The sequence below is a fragment of the Leptidea sinapis genome, chromosome 46 (genome assembly GCF_905404315.1).
Source record: "Leptidea sinapis chromosome 46, ilLepSina1.1, whole genome shotgun sequence".
Classification (NCBI taxonomy): Eukaryota; Metazoa; Arthropoda; class Insecta; order Lepidoptera; family Pieridae; genus Leptidea; species Leptidea sinapis.
The window spans coordinates 2,619,340-2,643,196 of NC_066310.1; the positions used below are offsets into that span (position 1 = coordinate 2,619,340).

At 33.9% G+C, this 23,857-nt stretch overlaps 1 protein-coding gene across 1 annotated transcript in view; it reads left to right on the forward strand.

Annotated features, from left to right (window-relative positions):
- Window positions 1-4,495: 4,495 nt before the first annotated feature.
- Window positions 4,496-23,857, forward strand: part of LOC126977912 (phospholipid-transporting ATPase ABCA3-like) — a 91,617-nt gene continuing 72,255 nt past the window's right edge. Inside the window, exons 1-7 of the mRNA XM_050826593.1 lie at window positions 4,496-4,989; window positions 5,419-5,545; window positions 7,012-7,106; window positions 13,161-13,275; window positions 18,791-18,876; window positions 20,161-20,319; window positions 21,766-21,994. Coding sequence (XP_050682550.1) covers window positions 4,798-4,989; window positions 5,419-5,545; window positions 7,012-7,106; window positions 13,161-13,275; window positions 18,791-18,876; window positions 20,161-20,319; window positions 21,766-21,994 — 1,003 coding nt within the window. The 5' untranslated portion in view covers window positions 4,496-4,797. The remainder of the gene's footprint in view (window positions 4,990-5,418; window positions 5,546-7,011; window positions 7,107-13,160; window positions 13,276-18,790; window positions 18,877-20,160; window positions 20,320-21,765; window positions 21,995-23,857) is intronic.

Below are 23,857 nucleotides of genomic sequence, written 5' to 3' on the forward strand. Positions count from 1 at the left end.
CAAGTTTAACCAGATAATGTCCTCAACAATCGTTAATGATATTATAAAATATTTTTTCTTTCAAAAGAAGAGTTTGTCTAAATGTATCACGAATCTACTATCTAAAGACTGAGATAAATGCACTTATATATTTACTGATTTTAAGACCTAGACCTAACCAGATTATCTCTTTCTCGTCACAATATGGGCAGAGACTGTATTATACAAATAAGTTTGTAAGTTTTCATAAAAATTAATAAATAATAACCTGTATTTGATTGTAGTATTAGTGATAAGAGGATTTAATGTATCACTAATATTTGCAGCAAATAATATTTTATATTATTATGATTTTATAAATAGCAATAGAAACATATATAATATACATAACATAGAAACAAAGAACATGTTATGTTGCAAAAAGAAAATGTGCATATTATTATTGCGTTATTTTATATATTATTACTATTTTTTTATACTGCAACATCACCATACTTAAATATGACTTCATTTTCCAATCCTACTTGCAAAATAATCTTTTGAAAAATGTTATTTAGTGATAAAATAAAAATTGGACTTCTTAACCCTGGCTCGTTAGGAACGAAACATGACGAGTTTCTCGTAGCAGTGCAGCGACACGATGTGGATTTATTGGCCATAAACGAGATCTGGCTGCGCGCGGGGGAGGAGGGGCACGCGCCAGCACCACAGGCTACAGACTGCTTCATGTTCCGCGCCCGCCTGCCGTTCGCTGGCGCAGTGGAGGAGTTGGGTTTTTTATAAAAAAAATATAGGAGTACAGGTTTTGTTACCGCCTCAAACATGTATAGTAGAACAAATGTGGGTCAAACTTAAATTGCGAGGAAAAACATATGTCGTAGGTACAGAATATCGGCCATGGTTGGATGTCGATTTATTTCTAAATTCACTCATAGAAGCTGTTGGCTCATTTGTATGGTGTGTGCATTTAATTATATTAGGCGATTTTAATATCGATGGCTTAAACAAAACCAGTTTAAGTTATAAAAAGTTTGAAAACTTTACAACAGCGTTTGGTTTAGTGCAACATGTAACGCAACCAACAAATTTCACGTTCAGAATCCCTTAAGATTTAGTTTTTACAAATAAAACGCTTAGTTTAGGAAGTATAGTGGTAGACTACATAGAGTCTCTTAGTAGTCACGCATTTATAACGTGTACATTAAATATACCAAAAAATAAAATACAACCTAAACATATTGTGTGCAGACCTATTAAAGACATTGATTCAATTAATTTCATTGATTCGCTGAAAAATATTATCTGGAAAAATTTATTATTATTAACTAATGTAAATGAAATTGTATCTTTGCTGACATATTATATTATTAATTTGTTCGATTTTTACGCGCCAAAACAAAATTATACATATTAAAGAAACCCAATATACATGGATTACTTTTAACATTAAAACGGAAAACAAACAAAACTTGAGTCACAAATACAATTCTATAAAGAATTAAAACGGTATGTTCCTCAGGCTTTGCATAGCGAAAAGCAAGTGTATTTCAATACGTACATTAACTCTAATATTAATAATCCTCAAAAAATGTGGAAACACATAAACATGAATACCACCCATTACCGCCCCACTTAAATGATCCAAATAAAATTAATTCTCATATTTAAATATCCCTGGAACTAATCTAGTAACATTATCAACTCGTAACATTATCAACGTATTTTGAGTTTCACCGTTTCGGTAACTCTACTTTTGACTTTATGACTGTTGACGAAAATGCTACTCTTATGGCTATAAAAGAGCTCAAGTCGAATGCTATTGCTATTAAAATTTCTCTAGACATGCTGCTCCGCACGCTATCACAGACTTTAACCATACTAACACACATTATTAACACTTCTTTCAAAACTAATACTTTTTCCGACCTTTGGCGGCTTGCCTTGATTCGTCCTCTACCAAAAAATGACCTACCACGCAATTTTTCCGACCTAAGACCAATTAGTATACTTCCCTGTCCTTCAAAAATTATAGAAAAAATTGTGCATAAGCAATTGATGAGTTACTTAGAAACTCAAAATATACTACCGGATCACCAATCCGGTTTCATAAAACAGCGAAGCACAACTACGGCCCACATTGACGTAGTTGATAATACTTAGGCAGCGCTAGAGGAAAAAAAGTAACAATTTTAATACTTATTGTTTTTTCACGTGCTTTTGGAACTTTAAATATAAATCTCCTACTTTCCAAGCTAGCCTACTATGGTTTTAGTGTAAGTAGTATTAAGTGGTTTGAAAGCTATCTCACTAATAGAACACAGACTGTCTCAGTAATAGACGAGCAGTGTAACACAAAATTTTCAGAACGTGCCACTATAACGAAGGGAGTTCCTCAGGGCTCTATTTTAGGGCCCATTATTTTTATTATATATATTGCAGACATAAATAAAAAATAAAACACTGCTATTATTAAATCTACGCTGATGATATACAGCTATATTTTTCTTTTCCGCCACACGAAGCCCAGCAGGCAATAGATATTATAAATGCTGATCTTCATGAAATATTCATGTGGTCTGAAAAAAACTCACTGATTTTAAACCTGAATAAAACAAAATTTATGATCTTCGGCAATTGTAACGGCTTACAATTAATGAATTTAATGTAAGACTACTCATTAATGATAAGCATATCGAACGCGCACAAGACGCTCGCAATCGCGATGAATCCTTAAGATTTGAGAAGCATATAAATAAAGTTATTTCCAACAGTTTTATAGATTAAAAGTATATATATATAACCACAGAATTGCGCATACGTCTTTGTGAGGCTCTTGTTCTATCCAAGTTTAACTATACCGATACAGTGTATGGTCCGAGGTTGCTTGGCAGAACAAGAAAGTCAATACATAGAGTACAAAATGCATGTGCTCGTTTTTGCTGGGACATACCTGCCCGACAACACATTTCTCCATACCTCAAAGAAGCAAATATTTTAAATATGGATGCTCGTAGACGACTTCATTTAGCCACGCTTCTTTTTGGTATTATTAAGACAAAAGCGCCAAAATATTCATATAGTAAATTGGAATGGCTAGGTCAGCGCAGCCAGTTACATTTTGAAACAAGGTTCGCATTCTATGTCCTGTCAGTCCCACTCCATCATTCCGCCTCTTTTAGAGGAAGTTCTAGGTACAGTGCCACCAAGTGCTGGAATGATATACCACCACCGTTTCGCAATTTGAAGACTGTTGGAACTTTCCAGAAAAAAGTTAAAAATCTCATCCTTATGTCAGTTTATTTTTTAACAATAGTGGTTGCTCAATGGGTCACCTGGGGGCTGCCGAAAATCAGCGCTGTGTTGGTATTATTCCAATGCAGCATGACGCTGGGTCAGTTCCTTTTGATAACAAAAACTGCTACACAGTACTTTTAAATTAAGATAATCACTATAATATTATGCATACATTTGTTTTTTTTTATCATTTGTATATTTTTATGCTATATCTAAGTTTTTAATTATTTTTTTTACCTCTAAGTCTTTTTAGTTGTATTATTCTGTGTGGTTTGTGTTTATTATTAATAAAGTTTTAATTTATTCATTCATAATTATTATTTAGTACTGTGACAAATTCATTACTTGTTCTTTTCTTGGAATTATTTACTCTATGTGTATTAAATAATATACATCGATAACACCACCTTCTGTTATCTTTTCAACTAAAATTACTTCATTACAGGTTGCCTGGTAGAAATCGCTCTTAAGCGATAAGGCCTCCTATTGCTTTTTGTAGTCTCGATTTTTGTTATGATTAATTATTTTGTGGTGTGCAATAGATATATTTCATTTCATTTCAATAATAAAAACGCGGGTTCGAGTCCCGCATCGCTCATAAAATTTTGCTTTCAGTTTTATTTGTGTAATTTATCCCAGAAGTAAGGGTTATCACTTTAAAAGCATAACAAATCGTTACTTATTTGTGAATACCGCGAATTAATTTACTTTTTAATACCTGTTACTTTTCTTTTTACACCAAATATGTCTCAAAACAATAAAATCACAAAAATACTATAAGCAAGCACGATGAAATGATAGATCTTTGTTTATATGCCCCAATGTTGACATTGGGCCAAATAAATAAATGGGTTACGCGATTGAGATGCAAGATCAATAGCTTTGACCTGTTCTATATCAGCCTTAGTTATATATCGCTTGTATTGAAGTTACCGACGCTACTTCCGTAGCGTAAATAATGCTTACATTATTCTATATCTTAATATACACACATGATTCTCCTTGCCTCTCCATACACGTTTCATACTAAACTCAATTTCAATTTTTGATTCATATATTTCATAGTATTTATATCCTCATTGTTCACTCCCGATTATTTTATAATATTTCTGTGTTACCAGGCCATAAAATCTTATTTAAAAAAATATTTATTTTCTGTTTTGGTCAGTCTACGCAGTGTCCAGTGAATGTAGTGCATAAATTATCACACTTTTTGACGTACTGTTTAAATTCTCTTTGATTCTACGGTTTTTTTTTCTGTTTTCTGTTACTTCCAATTTATTTCAACAATTTATTCTCATTCAGTAAAGTGTTCTTTGCGTTCAAGTTATTTATGTACCTACATAAAAAATTTTAGAGGGATGTGTTTTCGTTTTGGTTACAATAACAATGTAGTTAGAATGTCAACACTTTTTTACGCTATTTACAAATATTCACATTGAAAGACAATGGTACCAATTCTCATTCTAGAGGTCTGATTTCTGAACAAATTTGGAACCAACTATAGCGGATAACAAATTTAAAATGAAGGGGGTTCTATTCGTTCTTATGTGGAAGCACTTAGTTGTGCGTTTACGAAGATTTATTCAAACTCCAGTGGAGTTTCTCTCACCGCTTATTTATTTCATACTTCTCTTCTGCATAAAGGTCTACGTACTTGATGAGGTTGACCTCGATAGGGCGAATACTACACAAACACACGAAGTCCACAATACGGTAAGATTAGATAGTTATTATTACATTATTGAAGCATTTTTCATACTTTAAGGCCAAGTTTTCAATGTCGAATTTCTCTTTTGAGTGCAATGTAAGGACTGTTTGTTATTATAAAATAATATCTAATTTTAAATTATATTATTATGTATTTTAATATCAGGCTAAGTTCAGTTAGAAATCCTTTGTTGAGTTAAGTTTTAAGACTCCCAAAAAATGTAAGAAATACATATCTTGCAAAATTCTGATAATATTGTTAAAAAAATATCCTCTTAAGTTCATTATATTATTCCATCAGCAATTCAAATTCAAATATTTTTATTCAAAATAGCATTCCAAATCACTTATTGAATTAATTAGGTGTCATCATTAAACCTTATTAGCAATTTGGATTCATATAAAAAAAAAATCAAATGAAAACCATATTTTCAGGATCCCTTTTTATTGGATTCTGTACAACCACCTCATGAAATATACTACACACCAGATAATGAATTGACTAAAACACTTATGGATAAAGTTGTTGAGAAGTTGGGTGAAGGTTCCAATGGGATTAGAGGTATTTTATGTTAAATTCTTGAATTGCTTCATAAGATACATAATAGCTTTAAGGGTAAATGTATACACTTCTACAATAAAGTCCCAGCCACTGTTCAGGCATTATCTATAAATAAATTTAAATGTTTTATAAAAAAATGGCTCTGTCGTAAATCCTATTACTCCACTGCTGAATATCTAAATGATCGGACAGCCTGGGACTAGATTGTGATTATTTTATAGCGATAGAAATGACTGTACAATATTGTTTATTTTTATTGAAAAAAAAGCATTTATTTTCTCAAAATTGATTCCTTTAGAATTCTTTTTGATGTCATTTCTAATAACTACTAGATACTACTAGCCCTTCGGAAACAAATGGCGCTCTGAGAGAGTAGAAGCGGCGCAAGAAACTTTCCCAGCATTCTTTTTTGCGCTCTTTTCAATAAAAATATACAATTGACATTGTCTATCTGTCACATTTTGTTATTCCATCTTGCTGTATGTTTCTCTCTCTTGCACACTTTGTTCATATATGCACTAGTATATTTTAAGTATTTGGTTGATACCCTAACGATTGAGTTCAAACACAGTTGAACTTGAAGGTTAAAACATTAAAATTCTTGAGCAGTTCCTTTTGGATTTTTTTTTTAAATTTGTTTTGTTAGTTACTACAGCAATTAAAAAAAAACTGGACAAGTGAGAGATGGACACTGAGATCACAAACTGAGGGTTTCCTGAAATTTTTATTATGATTTAATTACAAAAGTGCAGTTTTCAGAGTTTTCCCTATTCTATTTCAATGGAAAATACCCTATAAATTTTTTATTCCTTTGAGAGTGTCGAAATATATGTTTTTTGTAAGCATAAGCGGCCATATCTCTCTTTACAATACATTTACAGCTTCAAGAAACTGTAGACCTGAATGTATCATTTTAATTTCAACTTGATACCTATACTTAATACCTCATGTTCACAAGATAGTGGGTCTTGACAGACAGACAGACTGATGGACAACAAAGTAATCCTGTTCAGTTTTTTTTCTTTTTGAGGTATGGAACCCTATAAATGGAGAATGAAACAAAATGTTTTCTTTCTTCAATTCATTAGAATTAAAAGAAAATGATTATTATTTCTTACTGACTTACACTATTTCTATAGAGAGATTTTAAAATTGGAGTAATGGCGCTTTTGGGAAAAAATCATTATAGTTGTGGATGTTTTAGCCATATTTAAGTTGGGCATTATTCAAAATTTCTTTATTTAAAGTAAATGTGTATTAATTCAAAAGATAATGGTCGTGAAGAAGTAGTACGCAAGCATTATTATTGTTTAGTTTAAGCAATAGTGAAATTACTGGTAATTAATTATAGTATAAGACCTTATTGTTTTTTTTTCATGAATCTATATTTTTGTTTGCAATATTTTAAATAAATTCTAAAGAGTGAACATTAAACATATTATACTTAATAAAGTAAATGTTTACAGGGTACAAGGTTAAAAAAGTTGGTCTTTTCAATGAGAGTGCAATCCAGAACATTGTGGAGTCCATGACTTTTATGGATGCAGTTGTCATATTCCAGGTATTTTTGAAGTATAATTTAATTTATTACAACTTTGTATTATTATCTTTTAGTAGTATTTGCATCTGCCTTAACCCCTTTTGCATTTTGCTTACTTTTAGGAGTATCTTCTTGTTTGGACTGAGCCATTACCTTCCCTTAAATATGGTCTAGCAAAGTGATAGCTGGACCATTCTTTTTGCTTGCAAATAGGTTCTCGGTTCGTGCGAAATCGAAGCACGTCGGCAAAATCGGCGAGCAGCTTTCCAGTTACCCGACCGGAACACGCAAGTTCTGGTCGCTGTCGAAAGCTGCTCTCGCCGCCGTTGCACATGAGTAATGACACCCTGGCTCATACGGCAAAAGAGAAAGCCGATCGCATGTGCGCTCTTTTTGCCTCCAACTCGACTCTTGACGACAACGGAAAAAGACCGCCGACCATCCCACGGTGCCAGAGCTCTATGCCTGAAGTATAGTTCAGACAGAAAACTGTTCGGCGTGCTCTATTTTAGTTGGACGTCAGGAAGTCGTGCGGACCGGATAGCATTTCTCCAAATTTCTGTGCTTAGAAAGTGTGTTCTGAGTTGACGCCGGTGGTAACGCGTTTACTATGGCGCTCATTCAAACGGCGTAGTCCCTGACTCATGGAAGTCGGCCCTTGTCTATATAATCCAAAAAAAGGAGACGATTCGGATCCAGCAAAATACAGGCCTAGACATATAACCTCCCTGCTCTCCAAAATCATGGAGAGCATAATTAACCGCCAGCCCTTGGTATACCTAGAAGGTCACCAGTTGATCAACGAACGACCGTGCGGCTTTTCGCCAAAAAAAATTGATGCATCAATCCACACAGACTGTATATAAATAAAGGTATTTTGGGATTGTTATATTAGATATTATGAAATATGTGTGAAATAATAATTTAGCCAACAGACAGGTTGAGTGCCTTTGTATAAAGGTTAATGTGAAGGTATGGCTTCCTATATAGGGCACTGCAGACTAAACAAACACCTTTTGCAGAGCGTCTAGATTCTGTAGTGCAGATGCAACTCTGTTATACTGTACACATGCTCTATGTATGTGGAGTGTTTTTGCTTTTTAGTGCGTAAACGTAGCATCTCTTTAGGAAGAAGACCAAGTCTTCGACCAATTCAGATATGTCAGCTCACTGAAAAATATATAATAAGATTAATCATTGATCAATCTAAGCAGTTAGTTATAGCTGTTAGCAGTGGCTGTCACAATTCAAATTCAAATATTTTTATTCATAGGTAATAGGATTCAAAATCACTTATTGAACAAAAGAAGAACGGGCGCAAAAAACTCAGCGGGCTTTTTTTATATAAAAATATGGATTACAATGGGATATAGTACAATAAACACTTATAATTTAAGAGCCTGAGGGTGTTCCCTTCATTCCCAGTCTGTGGTGTCATTAAGAAAATCATTTATGCTATAGTAACCTTTTCCACGCAAACGTTTTTTTAACAATTCTTTAAAATTTCGTAACACTCTTGTTTTGTACATTTTCTGGGATCATATTGTAGAAGCATATACATCGCCCAATAAAAAACTTATTAAGTCGATTTATAGATCACATTGGCCTCAGTGAAACAGTTCTATCATGTAGTAAAACCGCCTTACCAACCATAACGTGGCTTCCTATTGTAAATTTGTATCATTGTAATTTAAACATAAAATACTATTAAGTTTTGAAATTATGTGTAGGTATAGAATTTGCGGGCTATTTTTTGTAATTCAACGTCTACTGTCCGCCTGTTTGGCGTTAAAACAGACTGGGTTCAAATCCTTGCGAGTGAGACAACCTCAAACACCTTTGAATATCTCCTCAGGTGTGTATAGGTTTCCTTACGATGTCATCACCGTTAGACAATAAAATAACATATTGCAACAAAACTTGGTCTACGTCATGAGGCTACATCAGATCGTAAAGGGGCTTTGACATGAAGAGAAGAACGGATACAAAACTCGAAGCCCATCATTTAAATAAAAAAAATCACAAAATAGCTTAGCCTATTCAATTTAGATGGCCTGCGCAGAACCAGTAAAGAATCATGCATTATTTTCACCTATATAATCTGCTATAGCCTTCTTTTTTTATGGAATAGGGGGACAAACGAGCGTACGCGTCACCTGTTGTTAAGTGATCACGGCCGCCCACAATCTCTTGCAACACCAGAGGAATCACAGAAGCGTTGACGGCCTTTAAGGAAGGTGTACGCGCTTTTTTTGAAGGTACCCATGTCGTATTGTCCCGGAAACACCGCACTAGGAAGTTCATTCCACAGCTTTGTAGTACGTGGAAGAAAGCTCCTTGAAAACAGCACTGTGGAGGACCGCCACACATCCAGATGTTTTTTGTGAAAGAAGCTTTAAAATATTTCTTAAATTTGTGGTGAGTCATACAGACTGTCTGGTATTTTATTAAAACATTGAGTATGAAGACCTATGAAGGAGCCTTTTACCCTAGGTACTTTATTACACGCAACATACAGTTAATTCTTTCTGAATGAATTAAAATTATGAATGAATTGAAAACACATCGGTACGTGGCGGGGATCAAACCGGCGCCTCCCGTATGCAACGGCCCTAACTTTTGCTCCACCGACGCTTTTATTTAGAAACTATTTAAATACATTTACAAGTATCTACGTCAAAACAGACACTATGATGTTGCGTAAGTTTAGCTGGAAACAGATTAACAGACAGAGCGAAATAATATCAGTAGTAACGCATGTTTAACATTGGAGTCAAATGTACAGACATCGAGTTACTCAGTGCCGCGGATGAGATTCGGGGAATCCCTTATCTGTATGTAACATAACTGAGACAAAGTTCTATTTCATTTCATTTCATTGAAATTTGAAACATGAGCTGCAGCATTGCGGTTTCATATTCGCGACATGGCTAGAGTTCATAGCTAAGTAGGATGCTTAAATATAAATGAATCGAGAAATTTTAACTCGTGTTTAAGCAGATTATTAATCCTAGAATTAAAAACATACAAGTCACAGATCGAGTAAGTGGTTAACTTTCAAATTGTTGAAGGTGGTGTTGGTTTACAAGTGGGAGGCTCCTTTGCACAGGATGTAGGCGAGATTATGGGTACCGCAACGGCGCCTATTTCTGCCGTGAAGCAGTAATGTGTAAGCGTTACTGTGTTTCGGTCTGAAGGGCGCCGTAGCTAATGAAATTACTGGTCAAATGAGACTTAACATCTTTGGGTCAAGGAGACGAGCGCAATTGTATTGCCGCTAATAATTTTTGGGTTTTTCAAGAATTCCATAATGCAATGGGCAGGGCGTATCAATTACTGGTCCCTTGCTTTCATAAAATAAATAAAAAAGGTAGAATGTATAACTTTTTATTTATACATTCAACCTTTACCTCTACCTTCCTAGATAAAATTATTTGCACCCTGCAAGCAGGGGCGTGTATATTATATAGGCAATTAGGCAGTGCCTACTTCGTTATAAACCTAAATAAAAATAGCATTAGTGTGAAAGTTAATTTAGTTTAATTTGGTTCCGTTATTTTATAACCAAACTTCTATTGGACACTCAGTCATAAAATTTTTCCTTACGATAGATACCAGATACCTACGGTAAGCAATCTTTGCTTATTACAAAGCTCAACTACGACTAGTTAGATCCACAGTGCCTACCTTGCTAGAAAACCAATGCATGCCCCTGCCTGCAAGGCACACGTTAGGGCGCTGATGTGCAAAAGCGTAAATTAGTAGTCGGACAAGCTTTTGAATACTGTTATGTTTATAATTCGGTGTGGTTATATAAAATCGTGATTTTATTATCACTATAAAAATGGTCCTAACTGTTTCGTAAGATATTTTAATCTATCTACCTGTTTAACGTAAGGCCCAGCTTGAATTAGTTTTGTCCCGATCAATAAATAACAATGGCATCGCAGTACCAGCTGAACAATTATGTTAGTAAATTTATTGAATTAGGCGTTACTTTGCGGAAATCCATAATTATAAATGATTAAAGTTTTCTTTGGTGTTAATTCCGCCAACATTTGTTTTTAAAACAATTCGACACGTGTTTCGCCTCTACACGTCTCTCGTGTTCTATGTCTCGTGCCAGATTTTGGCGAGACAACACGTCCTGAGGATGCCTCGTGTAGAGGCGAAACACGTGTCGAATTGTTTTAAAAAAAAATATTGGCGGAATTAACACTAAAGAAAATTTAGATCATTTGTATAATTATGTTAGTAATAAAACGAATAGGTAGTAAGTATGTACCTTTTTTTTAAATGAAAATAAGGGACGAGACGAGCAGGACGTTCAGCCGATGGTAATTGATACGCCGTACCCATTACAATGCAGTGCCGCTCAGGATTCTTGGAAAACCCAAAAATTCTGAGCAACACCACAATTGCGCTCGTCACCTTGAGACATAAGATGTTAAGTCTCATTTGCCCAGTAATTTCACTAGCAACGGCGACCTTCGGGCCGAAACACAGTAATGTTTACACATTACTTCTGTTATCATTACCTGTTCGGAAAGTAATCGGACATGAATTCTATAATACCATTGTTGATGTTCCACAAAGGAAATGACGCAACAGTTTTGTATTGATATACACGTCATTCACGGATGGGCACACGTAAACGTCGAATACTCGATCTCATTAGCTGGATATACTTATTGAAAAAAAGAGAGCTGTTCGTGCTATATATCAGCTTGGTTATAGACAGTCACTCAAAGAAAAATTTAAAGAAATAAATATTATGACTGTTCATTGTCAGTACATTTATGGAAATTAAATATACGTTCACAAAAATCGTCACCTTTTTGCTCTTAATAGTGATTTTCATTATTATAACACTAGAAATAAAGGATTGCTTGTTACTAATTCTAGTAGGCTTCATAAGATACATTATAGTTTAAGGGTAAATGTATACACTTTTATAATAAAGTCCCAGCCACTGTTCAGGCATTATCTATAAATAAATTTAAATGATTTTTTTTTAAATGTCTCTCGTAAATCCTCCACAGCTGAATATCTAAATGATCGGACAGCCTGAACTAGATTATGATTGTTTTATAGCAATAGAAATTAGTCAAAAAACAAAATTGTATATTTTTATTGAAAAGAGCGTGAAAAAAAGAATGCTGGGAGAGTTTCTTGCGCCGCTTCTTCTCTCTCAGAGCGCCATTTGGTTCCGAAGCGGTAGTAGAAATACCTTCGAACCGAATGCAGGTTTGTGACCCTGACTACAAAGCTTAGAGGTCCGGGAATTGAATCCCGGTAGGTGCAAACATTTATATGATGAATATAGATGTTTGTTTCCGAGTCATGGATGTTTATATGTATTTATGTATGTTTAAGTAAATATATTATATTAAATATATCGTTGTCTTGTACCGATAGTACAGGCTATGCCTAGTTTGGCGCGAGATAATTTGTGTAAAAGTGTGTCAATATTATTATTAGTTACTTTATAGTTATAGCAGTAGTTAGTACGCGAACGGTACTTCTTTTATTGTTTTTTGATGTGTTTGCTGGGGCTGACGTCATTTTGACGTCATTAAAATCAGCCCCGGATCATACTGAAACAGATATGGGCAAACGATGCTACTTAATATTAGGTGGACTATCTTCTCCTTCTGTTATATATATATATATTTTAATACATTTAATTATAAAAGTATGCACAGTTGGTACTTAAATTTTACATCTCGCCAAACTGTTGCAACAGTTTGTTGGCGAGTTTACGCTCTTAGACTATATTATAATATCGTGCATCTATAATAAATTAAACTATACCTAAATTATACAAATGATTTAAGTTTTCTTTAGTGTAAATCCGCTAATATTTGTTTTTAAACAATTCGACACTTGTTTCGCCTCTAAACGAGGCATCAGGACGTGTTGTCTCGCCAAAGTCTGGCACGAGACAACACTGGCAGATTTTGGCGAGACAATACGGGATCCCCCTCGTAATTATATATAGTATGTATATGTACTTGCATCAAACTCACGCATTATATAAATAATTATCATATTTACTATTCTATTTCATTACAGAATGTAACAGATTCCTGGCCAGACAGACTTATCTACACAATACGAATGGGAGTTAAATTCCTCACACAAACATATGAATCACAAGACACTCATACTGGTCAACATGAGATGTTTGGTAAGTTTCTTGTCAATTAGCAAACTTTCAAATTTTTCCAATGAAATGATTGTATTATTTGCCTACATATGTAGAAGGGGTTGGTAATTTAAACGCGACTTAAAATTGAAATATCTGTATTTTACACCTTCCAATTATTACTTTAATATAATTTGGGCCGCGTTACCCCTTACAGTTAACAATGTGTAATGTTTTCTCGAAAAAAAAAAATTTTTTTTCAAAGTCCAAATTTCTGTATTTGATATTAAAATATATACAAAATTACTTATAATCTACTTATTAAAGCAATTTACAATAATTAAGCCTTATATGTAGGTATCAGAAAACTTATTTCTACAACCCTATCTACGTGTTGAGGGATAAATCTTTATTATGCTTAAAAACAAATACATAAGGTTTGTGGAGGAAAATCCAGGAAACTGGGAAAACCTGGCTGTTTGTTATCACTTAACCTAACTTAAGACTAATGCAGGGGTGGGACAGACGCCTTAAAGTCACGTTTTCAGAAGACTGTAGTGCCATCTGTTAGTTGGCCCGAAAATGAAAGCTTTGGCAGCTGTCACTCGCTTTGAAACCTTTCAACTTTTCTTTAATTGTGTTACTGCCCACTGGTAATACAATGGCGGCTACGTCTAGCGTTTGCGCATGTATGTAGCTCTCTTATTCCATTTTGCATATTTACACTACTAAATCTATCCTTTATGTTCTATGTTGTGACAAAATTAGATAACTAACTCTACCCGCAATTTCAAAATGGTAAAAAACTGCAATACATACATTAAAAAGTAGAGTTAGTTATTTAATTACGTCAGAACATTAAAAATGAATTTTATAATTTCGACTTATGTATAGTTATTTTCGGGTACCAATCTCCAGATGGCACTAGTTTTCAAATAGACAGCTCATAATGCGTAGAGGGGGCTCTCTTTTCTCTATATATTATTTATACTCTTTGGACTAATGACTAGAACATAAAACTAAGGTAAATAAATACGTTAGTTGGCACTACAGTAGTGCCAACTAACTAACACGAATCAAGTTAACCAAAGATTGGCTTGACCAATTCTCATGAAATTTTGAGTGCATATTGGGTAAGTCTGAGAATCGGACATCTATTTTTCATCCCCCTAAATGTTAAGGGTGGTCCACACGAATTTTTTATTTTTATTTTTTTGACATTTTTTTTTATTTGTTTGATTATGAGTCAGCGTTAAAAAATACATACAACTTCAAATTTTCACCCATCTACGATCAACAGTTACTTTTGTATAGCGATTTTAATATCGGCAATACAACGTTTGCTGGGATTAATCAATCATATATCGTGAACTTAAAATGTCAAATAATGTCAAATGTCTTATGACAGTTCATGACGTTGGTAGCGCTTGTAAACACATCAAGCTGACACATATTATATGGTAATGAATGTTACCATCATTTTAAATGTCAAAATCACTAAAGATAAAAGGCATAAAAGGCATTTATTTTCTCAAAATTGATTCCTTTAGAATTCTTTTTGATGTCATTTCTTATACTACTAGATACTACTACCGCTTCGGAAACAAATGGCGCTCTGAGAGAGAAGAAGCGGCGCAAGAAACTCTCCCAGCATTCTTGTTTTTGCGCTCTTTTCAATAAAAATATACAATATTATACAGTCGCTATAAAATAATCACAATCTAGTCCCAGGCTGTCCGATCATTTAGATATTCAGCAGTGGAGTAATAGGATTTACGACAGAGCCATTTTTTTATAAAACATTTAAATTTATTTATAGATAATGCCTGAACAGTGGCTGGGACTTTATTGTAGAAGTGTATACATTTACCCTTAAAGCTATAATGTATCTTATGAAGCCTACTAGAATTAGTTACAAGCAATCCCTTATTTCTAGTGTTATAATAATGAAAATCACTATTAAGAGCAAAAAGGTGACGATTTTTGTGAACATATATTAAATTTTCATAAATGTACTGACAATAAACAGTCATAATATTTATTTCTTTAAATTTTTCTTTGAGAGACTGTCTATAACCAAGCTGATATATAGCACGAACAGCTCTCTTTTGCAGTGCAAACACTATATCAATGTCAGCAGCATGACCCCATAGTAATATACCGTACGTCATGATGCTGTGAAAATAACTAAAGTACACTAATCTAGCGGTCGCAACATTCGTGTACTCTCTAATCTTTCTAACTGCATATGCCGCAGAGCTGAGTCTATCTGCTAGATGGGTAATATGTGGACCCCACTGAAGCTTTTTATCTAACGTGATACCCAAGAAGACCGTAGTGTCCACAAGTTCCAATCTCTGGTCATTTATAAGTACGTTGGTTTGTACCTCCGCTGTGTTTGGTGTAATGAACCGTAAACACTTTGTTTTTTTACTGTTTAAGTGCAGATTATTCGTCTCAAACCAACGCACTATCTTTGAGAGTGCATTGCTTACCTCGTCATCAATATCCGCACGTCGCTTCACTTTAAAAATAAGTGAAGTATCATCAGCAAACAATACAATCTCATGGCTATCATCTACCACAAACGGTAGATCGTTAATATATATAAGAAACAAGAAAGGACCGAGAATAGAACCCTGTGGAACACCTATTCCCACAGGTTTACCCGAAGACCGTTTGCCATTTACATCGACTATCTGAACTCTTTCGCTTAAATATGATTTTAACAGATTTAGGGCTCTATTTTTCACTCCATAATGCTTTAGTTTTAGGAGTAAAGTTTCATGGTGGACGCAGTCAAATACTTTTGACAAATCACAAAAAATGCCCAATGCATCCTGTGACTCTTCCCAGGCGTCAAAGATGTGCTCAATGAGTCTAGTACCCGCATTAATTGTTGATAAGCCCCTAGTGAAACCAAACTGATTTTTGTTCATTAATTTACAAAAATGCATTTGTAGCTGTTGAAGCAAAAGTTTTTCAAAAATTTTACTAAAAACAGGCAGCACTGAAATAGGTCTGAAATTAGCAGGGTCAAAAGAACTGCCCGATTTAAACAAAGGTATAACTTTGCTGTATTTCATGAGGTCAGGGAACACACCCTCATCTATGCATTCATTAAATATTATTGCTAATTCAGGTGCTATAATGTCAAGTATGTATTTAACAATATTAGTCGAATGGCCCCATATAGATATTTTTAACAATACAAATGATTTCAGTTTTCTTTAGTGTTCATTCCGCCAATATTTGTCTTTAAACAATTCGACACGTGTTTCGCCTCTACACGAGGCATCCTCAGGACGTGTTGTCTCGCCAAAATCTGGCACGAGATATAATTATGGTATTTCGTAAAGTAACGCCTACTTCAATAAATTTTATTTTTAACAATCCAATCCGAGCATTGGGCAAACAGTTCGGTCGCTTGACCCTGTAGAAGATTGTAATAAAATTCCTAAATATAGCCCTCTTATAGATTTGATATAGATATTCTATTCGTATGTAATAAAATTGTTTGTTAATTGTTATCTCTAACACTATCATAACACAAAACTATATTTAATTATAGCTTTTTATTGAAATTTAACATTAGCATCAAAGTTATAATTAATATGCGTTTGTAAATAATAGACTAATCTTAATATATATAAATTACGTGACACGTCCTACACTAATGAATGGATTTTAATGGGGATTACTTCATGGAGTGCAGTTTAGACATATTTTCTATGAGAGAATTTAGTGACGCATGGTTTGACAGTTCCGCTGTGAAACATTTTCATTATAACAGCAGGGAGCATTTTTTACGAAATAATTCTTGATGTTTTGAAATATTATTGGCAAATTCATAAAAAACAGTATTTTAATTATTATGTACAGAACAACGTCTGTCGGGTCCGCTAGTTATTTATATTTTATCTGCCGGTGGGACCCTTAGCTCGCACCAACATGCTTTGCTACAAAGAGGATGTAAATACTACGTAATAAGAGGCGGGATTGCCTAAGTAAAAATTGAAATTAAGTTTAGTATGAAACGTGCAGTGAGATATGAAATAAGTTTAAAATAGTAAATACAATTGGGCGACGTAGTATAAGCTGGCTAAATTTGAAAGCGAACAGTTACTTATAATAGCCTTCACCTGTCAAACTATCAATAACTGCACGTTTCATACGATCGCTTTTTTCTTAGAGTTTCGCTGGCCTGCTATGCTATGTCATCGTACAAATTAATCTATATATATATATATAAATGAATTGCTGTTCGTTAGTCTCGCTAAAACTCGAGAACGGATTATTTGTGGAAGTCCACGGAAAGTTTAAAAGGTGAATAAATATGAAAGTGTTCGGAATTAAATAAAAACAACAATTTTGTTTTTCCTTTGATGTGTACCCCGTCGTCCGATATTTGTTTTGTATGGACATATTTTCTATGAGAGAATTTATTGACGCACCGTTTGACAGTTCTGCTGTGAAACAATTTCATTAAAACAACAGGGGGCATATTTTACGAAATAATTCTTGATGATATGAAATATTATTGACAAATTAATAAAAAACATTATTTTATTTATTATACTCGTATACAGAACAACGTCTGTCGGCTCAACTAGTCAAATATATAATTTGCACTCTTATCTCTTAGTGTTGTAATTAGTACTATAACTAACTGCATATGCAATATTAATTAAACTTTATCACTATAGAATTGTGCACACATCCAGATTTTCGATAAAAATATTGTTAATGCTACACCTGCTCGGAAAGTGCTTTCCTATTGAAGTGAAAACTGGGGCGAAAGTGCGTCATTATTATGTTCAAATATGCGAGCAGACAAAGTTATATGGAAATGGATATATTACTTCTTTTTTTGTCTGGATATTGAATATTTTAATAAAAAGTGACTGGTTTTAATTTCGAAACAAACAATGTGATATAATCATATAACCAAAATATTCTAGACAATTTGTTATGTTTTTAAAGTGATAACCCTCACTTCTAGGATTAATACACAAATAAAATTTGAAAAAAACAGAATTTTCTCTACGATACGGGATTCGAACCCACGACCTCCGGCGTTCCGTGCCGGTGCTCTAACCAAATGAGCTAACCGTTCGAGTATCGTCTCGTTATAAAATTCTGCTTACTTTGTTCAACTCTCAGGTTGTGGCTTCATCTATAGGATCCACTTTACAGTTGATAACCTGCTCAACCCCAATATTTGCATAATAGGAAATTGACTTGAGATGTCGCTCTTGTAAATCTAAACAATATGTTATGTTTTTAACGAAATATTCTTAATTTTATTATGTACACTAACCAATGCTAAGTATACATATTTATTCAAGAAAATATGTAAGTTGTATATTAACATAACAACTATACAATTCAATTCAAATCGCTCTATGGCTCAAAAATAAAATATATTTTTATAAGTAGGGCAAGTTATGGATAATTATTTTTAGTCCTCTCATAAGTGTTCTCCTGAGATAGTACGCCACAACTGATTAAGTATCCACCATATTGTAACGCTAAGGTATGTGTGTATGTATTTCAGGAACTATCTACGAGCAATTTCTTCGTTTGCAGTGGGCTGTCGATACTGCATATCTTGAGTTACTGTCTGGAAATAAGATTAACCAGGTAAGCTTAAATGATGTTTTTGACTTAAGACAATCGAGGACTTTTTGAAGCCACATATCACATTTTTTTAATGCTAGATAAACTACTGCATGTTAGTACACAAATAAAATTTGAAAAACAAAATTTTATGAACGATGCGGGATTCGAACCCACGACCTATGGCGTTCCGTGCCGGTGCTCTAACCAACTGAGCCAACCGTTCGTGTACCGCCTCTTTATAAAATTCTGTTTGCTTTGTTCAACTCTCAAAATGTGGCTTCATCTACAGGATCTACTTTACAGTTGATAACCTGCTCAACATATACATTTGTCAGAACATCTCAAATCCACAATATTAATATACTATAACTAAGTAGACTCAAATTTTTGAACACCAGTGCCACACAGATCATTAACTATTGTACTTTTTTCTTTTGCATTTAAGATTAAGCTAATATTTATTTTCATAAACTTATTTTATTTGAATGTGTGGTAAAGTTATCTTTCGAAATTTAATTCATTTTCATTTTAAATGATTTATGAATCATACAATTTCGAACGGTTGGCTCAGTGGAAGAGCGCTCGGGCGGAACCCGAGAGGTCGCGGGTTCAAATTCATAAATTTTGGTTACAATTTAATTATTAATCCCACAAGGATATCACTTATATAGAATAACATAAATATTAAAAAAATAGAATAACAGCACCATAATATAATATTAACAATAATAATCTAGATGATATATTATGTTGTACGAAACCGACTCTTACTTGCCCGGTTTTTAACCGACTTCAAAAAAGAGAATTTATCAATTCGATCAGTATTTATTTTTATGTATGTACACCGATTACTCTGAGATTTATGATCCGATTTACGTAATTCTTCTTATATCTTATGCGAAATAGATGCCATTTGGTCCCATAAAAATTTTACATAGTTTGGCGTAGTAGTTTTCATTTTATGAACATTTATATGGAAATGTTCGTCTACCTGGATGACATAATTATTTTCTGTGTACGCCTTTTTTTGGAGTTTTCATTCAGGTTGATTTTATATTATTATTAACTGGCACTAAAACGGAAAAAATAAAAAAAAACTACGTTTTAAAACAATAAAAACTACGTTTTAAAACGTGGCACTGACTTAAAACCAATCAATAATAGTACTTATTAATATTAAAGATAAAGGTTTGTATAAGAGGCGTAAAGGTTTTAATTAAATTTTTAACTTGATACAATTTGATACTTTTCAGTTTTTGAAGTCTGTTCTTTTAAACGTAGTTTTTTTTATAAATTCGTTTACAGAGACTGACCCTGCAAGAGTTCCCGTACGTGACGCACGAGATGAACCCGTGGGCGGACTCTGTCACGGGTGTGTTGGTCTACTTGTGTCTCCTGGCGTTGCTGTTAGTGTTCGTATTTCTGGCCGTACGGACTGTGGATGAGCGGCTAATGGGAATACAGGTGCTTATATCAATTCTTAATTTTTGAATTGCAAACTTCTTTATCATGGCACCGACGAGTAAAAAAAGAAGGACTCCGCGCAGTGATATTAGCAAGTGAAGCACCGTTATGCTAGTGTGTGTGAGGTTACGGAGGATACTAGTTACACAATTTTTTCTCCCTTAAATAATCATATATGGCCACAAATACTTATATAGTATCGTTTGTACACTTTTTCACAACGCACGACGGCATTTTTAAAATATTTTATTGAGACGCAAACTGATCTGTCACAGACGGTGACAGTTCTCATAATGGCCGCCTATCGGCCTGTCGTAGTTTAAGTGTGTGCGTGGGACTATGTATTTACACGTTAATCGGCTTGTTTTGGTGCTACCCTGTTATGTAAGGTGACACGGAGACCTTATTTTTTTACTAGTCCGTGTATCATGGTTGTATTTGAAACTCGGTGAAACGCAAAAGCGACAGTAAACACACAGACACATAAATTCATAATATTAAACGTGGGAGAAAATGAGATTGGAAGCATTATACCGTGGTACCAGGCGATCATAGTAGAAAAAGAGATTGTCTTATGTATGCGCGCCTTAATACATTCATTATAACTACATAGACACCAAGAGAACATAAATATGGTAGCAGTGATAGTAATGTCTTTCATACCGGTTGAAATCATCTGTCATCCTAGCAATATGTACCAGGACTTCATATGTAGTTTAAAGGTTCATACACAATACAGATTTCATTTCTAACATGTGTACTTTATAAGTTCGCATTTTTTTTAGTTTATTGAATTTTTAGATTTATCTCTTTTGATTGCCACTTGCCCATGCTATTGGTATTATGGATTACTAACAGCGCATTGTGGCATATGAAGAAGATGCCAGTTCAATAATAAAAAAAAAATCGCGGAGTAGAGTTATTGGGCGCTCCTATCTAATTATTTGACTGCTTATTTAATTGCCTTTTCTATTTAATAATAATATTGAGGATTTTTAAACAATTCAAACTTGGAAAGATTACGTATCGCTTATAAAATGCTCGCAAAATACCTTTATTTATTTACGGTGTGTGTGGATGATGCAGCTACTGTTTTCAATAACTTTTGTTTTGTATTAACTTACACATACTTTTTTGACTTACTCGTGTAAGGCATTGACTATTTGACGTATGCGTTGAGTGTTTTTGTTACATCACTTGACATATTATATTGTAATTGAAATTATTTGTAAAACGATGAAAATGTAAATTTTGATTTAAACGAGTGACAATCAGTGTCTTGCCACTTCTTCTCATTAGCTTGAATTCAATAAGAAGAATAATAATATTTTTGACATTCATTAGTGTCATTTCCGTGACCTACATGAATAAAGTGATTTTGATTTGATTTGATTACAAGCGGCTTGACATTTTGCTGACAATGCTGTTTGCTTTTTTTTTACACAGGAGCTGATCAAGATGGTGGGTGTGTCAAGTAACATGATCAACTTGTGCCACTTACTGAACGTGCTGCCAGCTGGTATCCTGTACGCGGTGGTGCCCAGTATCCTCTTGACGATCACCTCGAAGCCGCTGCTATTCCACACCAGCGCGTTTCTCGTTTCAATTATGCTGTTGCTGCACTTCATAAGCACAGTGGTATTGGCATTAATGGTCGGCAATATGATCAATACTGGTAAGCTGATTCAAAGTGATTCACCAAAATCTGGATATTTGTTCATTCATAACACGTGGTTCTTATCTGATATTCTTAACAATTTGTGCGAGGCTATTTTAAGTTTGTAGAAAGAATTGTATACGACGAGCTAAATGGTTGGTGACCCTACCTAGTAAGCTAGAGGTCCTGGGTTAGAATCCCGGTAGGTGCAATAATTTATATATTGAATATGGATGTTAGTGTATAGATGTTTATTTGTACTTATGTATGTTTAAGTAGTATATTGTATTAAATATATCGTTGTCTTGTACCCATAGTACAGGCTATGCGTAGTTTGGGGCAAGGTAATTTGTATAAATTTATATATTCATTGAATTTATTTATTTTTACACAAATAAAATTTGAAAAACAAAATTCTCTGGCGTTCCGTGCCGGTGCTCTAAGCAACTGAGCTAACCGTTCGACTACCGCCTCGTTATAAAATTCTGTTTGCTTTGTTCAACTCTCAGGTTGTGGCTTCATCTACAGATCTACTTTACAGTTGATAACCTGTTCAACCCCAATATTTGTATATTAGGAAATTGACTTGAGATGTCGCTCTTGTAAATCTAAACAATAGGAGGTCGTGAGTACGAAACCTGCATCGTTCATAAAAATTTTGTTTTTCAAATTTTATTTGTGTATTAATCCTAGAAGTGAGGGTTTTCACTTTAAAAACATAACATATTGTTTATATATTTTTAATAATGGTACCTGAAGTCTGATATAATTAATATGCTAGTTGACCAACTAAAGGGTGTCGGTGTGCGCGCGCATCGTAATAATTCACTCTAGTATTACTTCAAGATCTTCCACACTGAATGGTTCGATACTACGTATTTAAATTTTTTAAATTTTTTTTCTCGAAGGCGCAGAATTTAATTTTTTTTTCGAAGGTTTACCCAATATTTGGGTTACCCAAATTAAATAAGGAAGCTTTGAAGAGCCATTTCCTTTATCTGTTTTTTATTATTTATATTTATTTTGGCATATGGTGAAATATTTTTACTCTACTTGAAAAACTATCGCAAAATATATTTCAATCGAATTTTTGGGTCTTTCAAGAATCCTGAGCGGCACTGCATTGTATTGGGCAGGGCGTATCAATTACCATCAGCTGAACGTCTGGCTCGTCTCGTCCCTTGATTAAAAAAAACCACTATATTAAATTTAGAAAAAATGGTGGATTTTTACTTTTCTCGCCACATGCATAGCTACTCTCCGAGAGATTAAAACCTATAGACTTACAATATATAGCGCATAGACAAACGTACAAAAGTGAATATGTCTGACGGAGATACAGCAAGATAGAAAGAGTAAGGGAATCTTTTGTTACTCTAACCGATTTTGAGTGACAAGTCATAAACATTTAGCCACAGAATCGTGACTGTTCTGTATATAATAAAAAAAACTGTTTTATAGGAATTTGTAAATAATATTTCAAAACATCAAGAATTATTTCGTAAGAATTGCCCCCCTGATATAATGAAATTGATTCACAATGGAACTTTCAAACCGTGCGTCAATAAATTCTCTCATAGAAAATATGTCTATACAGAACAAATATTGGAAATAAAAGTAATTATGTGTCCTAAATCGAAATAAAAACTATCCTATCTCTCAAGTTGGACTAAACTGCACTCCATGAAGTAATCACCATTTAAATCCGTTCATTAGTTTAGGAGTCCATCGCGGACAACGTGTCACGTAATTTATATAATATATTAAGATTAGTAGTATTTGTATGTATATTAAAAAATCATTGAGAGCAAAATTCAAAGAAATTAACATTTTGACTGTTGCTTCTCAATATATTCTCGATAATGTAATGTATGTTCATAG